Source organism: Amblyomma maculatum, chromosome 4 (genome assembly GCF_055883805.1).
Source record: "Amblyomma maculatum isolate TAMU_Amacu chromosome 4, ASM5588380v1, whole genome shotgun sequence".
Classification (NCBI taxonomy): Eukaryota; Metazoa; Arthropoda; class Arachnida; order Ixodida; family Ixodidae; genus Amblyomma; species Amblyomma maculatum.
In genome coordinates this window covers 90,575,260-90,583,558 of record NC_139347.1, presented here as the reverse complement: position 1 = coordinate 90,583,558, position 8,299 = coordinate 90,575,260, and the positions used below count along the sequence as shown (strand labels likewise).

At 43.9% G+C, this 8,299-nt stretch overlaps 1 protein-coding gene across 1 annotated transcript in view; it reads left to right on the top strand.

Moving 5' to 3' along the window:
* Positions 1–740: 740 nt before the first annotated feature.
* The window catches only part of Prps (phosphoribosyl pyrophosphate synthetase), a 33,853-nt gene continuing 26,294 nt past the window's right edge, over positions 741–8,299 (top strand). Inside the window, exon 1 of the mRNA XM_084602153.1 lies at positions 741–1,220. Coding sequence (XP_084458279.1) covers positions 790–1,220 — 431 coding nt within the window. The 5' untranslated portion in view covers positions 741–789. The remainder of the gene's footprint in view (positions 1,221–8,299) is intronic.

Genomic DNA, 8,299 nt, shown 5'->3' with positions numbered 1-8,299 from the left:
CCTATGGACTATGTCACGCCACGGTTTCTGGTCTCTTACTAGTATCTTCCTAACATCATATAACTTCATGCAGCGCCTCGAGGATGCCATCTAACCATCGTGTTCGCTGCCTACCCCTTCTCCGGCGATCCTCTACCTTTCCCAACATCAAATCTTTCTCCAGCGACCCCTCTCTTCTCATCAGATGACCAAAGTAGCTGAGCTTTAACTTTAGAATTTGACCCTCCAATGAGCAGTCAGGGTTTATGGTCGACAATATCGACTGATTTGATCTGGCAGTCCAAGGAACTCTCGAGAGTCTCCGCCAGCACCACAATCCAGGCAGTTGCTCAACGAGCGTCAAATTCGCTGCTCGTTCAGTCAGTTGCTCAATTATTTTAAACCAGTTTAGACACCGCAATAATGTTGCACCGAGATGTGTTGCTTCCTCTTCTTTCTTATATTCCTGACCTTGTCTTTGCGAAAGCGGGCTCTTGCGCAGAATGGAATGTGTGCCCTACGGGCGCCTTATCAGAGCGGGAGAACCGGGCTGATGCCCTTGCGTATATTAAAGAAGAAAAAAAAAAGGATACCGGTTTTACGCGCGTAAAGTTCCGCGTGCCTCGAATCTGGCGGTCGAGTTACGTTTAAAGTTGGCGCCAGAGCACGTGAGTTGTGCGCTGGACCCATGCGTTGCACGCGTAGCACATGCCAGCGAGCATCCCGCGAGCGCCAAGCATGAGTCCTGGTAGGCGCCATCGATGGCGCGGTTGAAAGGCGGCAGGCGATCGGGGCGACCGCGGCGATAGCATGGATTACAACCTGGCGCAGCATTACGGACCAACTCACGCGCCTCTCCAGAGGGCCTTGCTCAGGCCCCACCACAACGAGTGGTGTCAGTTCTGTCCGCCCTCGCTAGATGGCAACTGCTCTGCCATGGCCCGCAGCGGTCAGTACTACACTCCTCCGTCGACGAGCGAGGAGCAGGACCAGTTGCCGCATTCGACGCAGCCGCAGGTCTCTCAGCACCGGGGTCTCCTCGCTTGTGCTCCTCCGGGCTTCGAAACGCCAGTTTGTTGTGTCGGTTGCCACGACGGGAAAGTCACTTTCTGCCGCAAGATGCCAAACATAAAGGTTTTCAGTGGGTCGTCGCACTGCGATCTCGCCCAGAAAGTGGTCGACAGGCTTGGCATCGAGCTCGGCAAGGTAGTTCTAAAGAAATTCAGCAACCAGGAGACGTGGTAAGTGGCCTGTACTACGCACTTGTTCCTCACGTTGTGCCGCATTTGTGTGTCAGCTCACGCTGCTGAATGGTATCTACTTATGCTTGTCTAGCCCCCTATACACCGTCGGCTCGTACAGCATGGCTTCTGTTTCGCGGGTTTCTAGTGTCCTGTTTCAGGATGTATTGAGCTCTTCAAACCTAACGTTGCAGCACGTGCCGTGCTTGCTAAACACCCGTTGAGCGCCTATCAGCTGTTGCATCGCCTTGCTTTTCGTCATAGACGAGAAAACCCCCTCGGGCGCTGCAGACCCGTCGAGCGTTCGTGATAACAGCTCTTCGTCGGCGCCTTATCGTCAGGCGCCGAACTTATCCCACTAGTCTGTCTCGTCTGAAAGTCATGACCTTTCTACCCGTGCGAAATCTCGGGCTGCTGGTTTGAACTGCAAGGTCCAGTTTACTACGATGAGCTCTTATTTCGGTGGCAAAGTCAGCGGCACTAAGAACGAGCTACCCGCTGTCGCTCCATGTGCTGTTATTGCGCAATCGCTTGTTGTCGAACACGTTTTCGGGCTCCAGGCAGCATCGGAGCAGTGGCTCCGTTGGTGTCAGCTAAGCTCTGGAAAATAAAAGATTCAATACCATACATTCGCACAATGAGTGCAGTTCAGCTGTGAAGAAGCTGCGCTTCTTCCTTCTTCGAAGTGTCGGTGGTGCGCGCCTTCCCCAGCCGATTTAGCGCGTTTTTATTCTGAAGAGGGACATGTCGAAACTTGATGTGCTTGTGCCCTGCAAGTGCAGTATCATTACTAGTTGCCTGACCAATTGCCAGCTTATTCTTTCAATACTGATGGCAATTGACAATGGGGTAACAATTGGCAGCGTGCAGCTGAGAATTGATTAAATTTGATGAACAGTTGGGGACAGAGCAACGTAGGGGCGCTTTAGTTTATTGAAGTTTCGCAAAACACCTGCAACCAAATGAATTTTTGCCTCTTTTTTTTTTTTTTTTTTCTTCATATGTAGTTTACTTGGGCTGTATTGAGGCATTCTCTGACTTCCAAGTTTGCGTTAGCTGTTATGAACATTTTGAAGCAGTTTGTCTAACTCTAGGCTAAATTTAGTAGCACACAGCCATGATCTCTCTATACTTCAGCATTATATATATATATATATATATATATACGGGCTGCGAGACCGTTTAGAACTGATAAATAATCGTGTTATGCCGAATTAATTTTTTCCAAATTCGATTTTATATGAAGCAAAACAAAATGTCATTTGCATTCATGCCAAAATGCAGGCTATTGTCTAGGAGTGACAGGCAGTGAACTGAAGTTGCAGAAGCCCGAGTATTGGCGAGATAGTGTATAGTCAGATTAAGAAGTGTATTTGTGCATTATGTGCTCTTGCTTTACTACTTTCCTAAACTGGTGTACTCAGCCACTGGAAACCATGTGTGATCATCGCAAAAAAGTCTCATTCTTGTCACTGTGATGAATAAGCAACAATTCCATCACTGTCGACTTGCAGACCACATAATGTTCCCAGCCTCTCACTCGACCAAGAGCAATAGCCCAGTAGTGACTTGGCAATCCACCTTATAAAAACAAGCTTCCTTTGCATTTCGGTCTAGGTTCCTCCATTTAACTGCTGTCATGTTTTTGTTTCTGATACTATTTTTCTGTGTAAGCATAGGTGCGATGGTTTACCAGTGATAGATACCATTTGTCTTCTAATTAAAACTAGAATGCTGCAGCTGTTAGAAAATATATGATAACTCTATGGTGTTCAGCTGCACAAGGTAATTAATCTTTAGGATGCAGTATCCGGAAGAAAAAAATAGCCACACTGTTCTGCGAAATAAGCGCTGGAAAAAAAAAATCCAACTTAAAAAAATTATGCCAAAAAGTTTAGCAGCTTGATACCTGCAAAATTACTGTGCACAAAACTTTCAATTCTCTTTATTCAAAACTAAGGTTTTGAATTCAGATGTGACAATCCATCAAATGATATAGAGCTAAATTGAGACCTTTCGTGAATATTATTTTTGAGTCTCTGTGAAGCTCTGTGGCCGCTTCATTTCACTGAAAATTCCAGCATCACAAACTGAGAAATGCCTTTTAATAATAGAGAGAAGCTGTTCCAGTTGAAGTTCGAACAGGATTCGACTGCATGAGGTGCAGCTTATATGTTGGCAGGTGTGGTAGGGTAAACCTCTACAGTGCTCATTAAGTACAAGTCTAAAAGAAGGAAAATTTTACCACTGCCATCTTTGTGCATTTTTGAACTGTCAGCAATACAGTGCAGGTGATCGGCTGCGCTACCAGCAGAGAATAATTTAAGACCACAGGGAAGAACTACCTCTACACAAATAATTTACTATTTCCTCTTGGGCAGTGGTTATGGCACTCGACTACTGTGCCCATGGATGCGGGATTGAATCCCAGCCATGGCGGCTGCTTTTTGATGGAAGTGAAAAGCGTGTGCTGTGCTTTGTCAGTGCACATTGAAGAACCCTAGGTGGTTGCAATTTCCGAAGCCCTCCGTTATGGCGTCTGTCATAGCCTGAGTCGCTTTGGGACTTTAAACCCCACAAACCAAAACTAAAGCATTCCCCCACGGGGTATTTCTTAACCTCTTAGGTTGCATTCTAAGTTAACTTAAGCCAAAATTATCATGTCAAGCTCATTTCCAGATGAGCCACGGCATTGGTGCACTATACTGTTTACAGTTCGGAAATACTCGGTGTCCATGGTTCTACACGGAATTTTGGAAGGAACAAGGCATATGGGACAATTGCTCTGTGAAATACTGATAACACGGTAGTGTGGGATTGGCTGTGCTGCTAGTAAGCGTTAAAAAGAAAAGGACCTTGTACATGTTGTTTAGTCAGCTAATTTGTTTAAGATCATTATAAAAATTTGATTTTACTTTTGTCACAAATGCTCGTGGCCACAAAAAGTTGTAATAGTAGACGAGAAGGAGCAATAGCAAATTGAATTGTTTGCCTAAGGTTGGTGCCTCTCATTTTGCTCGAAAATGCTGGGCTTATCACATTGGCTGCGACTTGTTTTTCTGTGTGTCTATCAGTGCTGCATCTGTCAATGATAAGGAGGTGGAAAGTTAAGATCTCTCAAGTGTGTGCTGTATGAGGGGTGGCACTGACTGGAGTTAAGAAATGTCTCACTAGCTGTTCTTTCAAACAACACTGCAGTTGAAAACATAGTTTGGAAAGGTGTTTTTAACATAACATTCCAGTCACTGGTGATATCAGCAAAATCTTCATGGGGGGCTGCCATTTTGTCACTGTGTCATTGGCCGAGTTGGTTGTGTAGCCTGTGGACCTCCATTGAACGCTTGCCCTTTTCCTTTCATGGCATGGCCACTTAATGAATTGCCAATTGCTTATGCTTATAAGCAATGAATGAATGCTTAGGAACAAAATTATGCAGAGTGCGCCATCCTGATTGACGCAGATTGCCTCAACAGTGCTGCAGAACAGCTGTGGTTGGATGGACGGTTGATACTTCATATTGGGTGGCAGCTTACACTGCCTAGCCTATAGGCATATGTGCTGCCTGTGGAGTTGAAATGGAGACCACGGAGCATGTAACGTTGAGGTTCCCAAAACTTTAGCCTGCCTTTCCAGAAGGAAATGCGGCAAATATAGAAGGAGCACATGGATTTGCAGAGAAATACTGACAAATAGATGAGAAACATTGGTATAACAAAAGGGAGATGGGGAGAATAGGAAGGGGCAAAATTACGGAAACTAATGGCAAATTATATATTTTAAAAGTGGGTTTTAATAAGGGGGAGGAGATGGATTTGCCCTGTATGTGTTAGTTCTCAGAATCTCTGTGCTAGCTTCAAATAGCAATGAGTTATAAAATAAGTTCTTTGCTTTCTTGTTTTATACATACCTTCTCTATTACCTTCTTTATCGCGCTAGTTCTGAACCCCTATCCTGTGCAGGTACTTAAATCTTAGCTTTTGGGTTCTCTTTGTCCATTTTGTCTTTGAAGCTTGTCATGTACAGGTGCATGCCCACCTTGTTAACTCCATTTTAGCTTGTCATGCAAAGCAGAAGTATCACCTTTGCCTCAACCCGCGTACGACACTCAACCCATGCCCCCCTGGGGTTTGACCTCCCATGTACATGCAAGGCTAACCTTCCTACACTATTTCCAGGCTTGATTGCACATCCAGCATCATGCACGTGACTGCTTTCCCAAATATGAGGCCTGATACAATTTCTTTGCATACTGTTAACTGCCTTGTACAATTAAAGTTCCATAGTGCCTTGTGCTTCATGATACCTGCATTTCTTTTTCTTCTGTCTATAGCAATTCTTTCATGCTCATAGTTTCTTCCTTCATTTAGCCATATTCTGAAATGGTTGTATTTCTTATCTTGTATTTCTAGTGGATCTGATCATTAGTATATGCAATTGTCCCTACACTGAACTGCAGACCCAACTTTTCTTCTTCCCTCCAGGGATTAGTTACTGCAACTCATCCCACTTATCTTTTCATCTGCATACATCAGTGCCGCTGGCACTTGATTTACTATGTCTTCTTTGAATTACCTAGACTACTAGTTTTGTTCTAGGCTTTTGTTTATCCAACTCAAGTATGTGTATATTACGAAACGTAGCGGTGATTAGCGTACAGCACTGTCTGAGCCCACTTACTTTAACTGGTTCTGCTGCTTCTCCTCCCCTTGTTCTTACAGCCTTTTTATCTATATGCACATATCCCTTCAACTGGCCCCAAAACTCTTCTGATCCATATTGTCATATGTCTAAAAATGCTATCCATAGTGTCTCGGAATTGCCACTGCTATCTTTATGCTCTAGGTTGTAGTAGCAAATAAGTTACCCTCTTATCTTTTGCCTTTTTGGGAATGGTTCTGTAGCTCTCCAAAGATCTCTCCACATTCTGCCTATTCCTCTGAACTCATTTTGCCAATTGCAACACTTACTTGTCTGTTACTGATATGTCCATAATTCGTTGCTAGTATTTATTGTTGTCTTTGGTCCTTGCTTCCCTTACTTTTATATATTAGTCTCATCCTGCTCAATTATCAGTCATTTTGTGCATCTCCTCACCGTATTTGTTGGATTTCATTTTTTTTCCCTAATATGTTAATCAACCTCATGGGTATGCAACAAGAGCCCTGTCGCTGTTCCTGTCGGAACCGTGCTTTCTATTACGGCGAAACTCTTGCTTGAGCCTCATGAGTGATGCAAGCAGAAACTGAGCAGGGACTGACATGTGATTTCATTTCAAAATTATGATGCATCAGTTTATTGTTCAGCATTCAGGGTGGTGTCATACCATTTCACTTTCTGTATAGCATCCATCTATCTGCTAGTCAAATTTGGGGGCTGGTTCAGTGCTGGAGATTGAAAACGACAACATATGTGCAGTCTTTGTCAGTCTAGGGATTCTTCTACGCCATGTAGTGGAGCTCCCTTGGAGTTCATGATTGTCTTTTCCAGTGGCGGAACCAGAAATATTTTTTGGGGGTGTTATCGCCAATGATAAAAAAAAAATGCACGCACAAAACGGAGGAGTAGATGCAGCATTCAGAAAATTAGGGGGGGGGGGGTGACACTGAAACACCACCCCTGGCTATGCCCCTGGTCCTTCCCATTGGAGAGGGTGGGAGGAAAAATCTTACCTTGATGACATTTGGAACACTTGGGATGCATTGTGAGCCACACGGAGTGCCTCAGGAGCTAACTCATTGGGCTCTAAATTTCTTGTTAAGGTTGTGTACCTCCAGCTGTACAGCTTGCTTTAATTGTATCAGGTGTCCGCTGAGAAATAAGATGCGACAATACACCTTTCCCTTCCTCGGAACCAACTAGTTTTCACTTTTGGGAAGGCACACTTTGCCAAACTGTGGCAATCTCTGTGCTAAACCGTTAACAAAACCATGCCAAATGGTGCTTTCGCAATTAAGTGGCTTAAGGGGAGTTAACCTCCCGCTAATTTTTTCCATATTGTTCTATTCTTTTGCAGTCATCTCCCTGTGTTGCTCCTCCTCTGCTCTGTTGCCTACGTTTCTCTCATTTGCTTCTTGTGTGTCATTCACACAGGAAGCAAAAGCTCTGCAAATGTTATCTTAATTCTGCATCTGTTACATTCCTGTGTTTCCTCTTCCTCCTTTTTGCCCTCCTTTGTTGTCATTTAGAGAGTCTACTGTCAGTGAACTGTCTCTGAATTTCAGTAGCTATATATCTAGTTTTGAGGGAAGCTTCACTGAAATATGTTAGGAAATTTTTTTTTATGCGAAAGCATTACTTCGCTATTTTCACAGATTTCTGTCCGCACGCCGCGTCAGCAAAATCGTGTCCGCAGCAGTTGTAATTGAGAAGTGGTACAGGTTAATGAGTCGTGGCGATCGATAGAGGGTGACGTAATGTTGTGTCCTAAAATATAGTTAGGCCAATAAGTTAATTAGGTAATTAACTAGAGGCAAAACAAAATCGTGTCCGCAGCAGTTGTAATTGAGAAGTGGTAGAGGTTAATGACTGGTGTCAATCGATAGAGGGTGACAATGTGTCCGAAAAAATTAGGCTTATGAGTTAATTAAGTAATTAATTAGAGGCAAACAATGTTAAAGTAGAGGCGAAAATGGTTTCATTAGCAAATGGCTTGGCGCCACATTTCAATGTATCAAATATTAAAATAGTTAATTAAATCAGTCAATTACGGTGACGCCACGCAACCGGAAGTAGAGCCGAAAAGAACATAGGAAAGGATTGGCGCGCAATTTGAAAGTACCGAAGATAAAATGGGTAATCAAGAAGTAAGTTAATGTGCTGTCAAGGGGGTGACGTCACGCAACCGGGAGTAGAGCCGAAAAAGGGCATGGGAAGGGATTGGCGCGCAATTTAAAAGCACGAAAGACTAAAATGAGTAAGCAAGAAATGAATTAATGTGACATAGAGGATGTGACGTCACGCAACCGGAAGTAGAGCCGAAAAATGGCATAGGAAGCGATTGGCGCGCAATTTGAAAGTACCAAAGACTAAAATGGGTAAACAATAAGTGAATTAAGCAACTAGAAGCAACCAACAGCAGC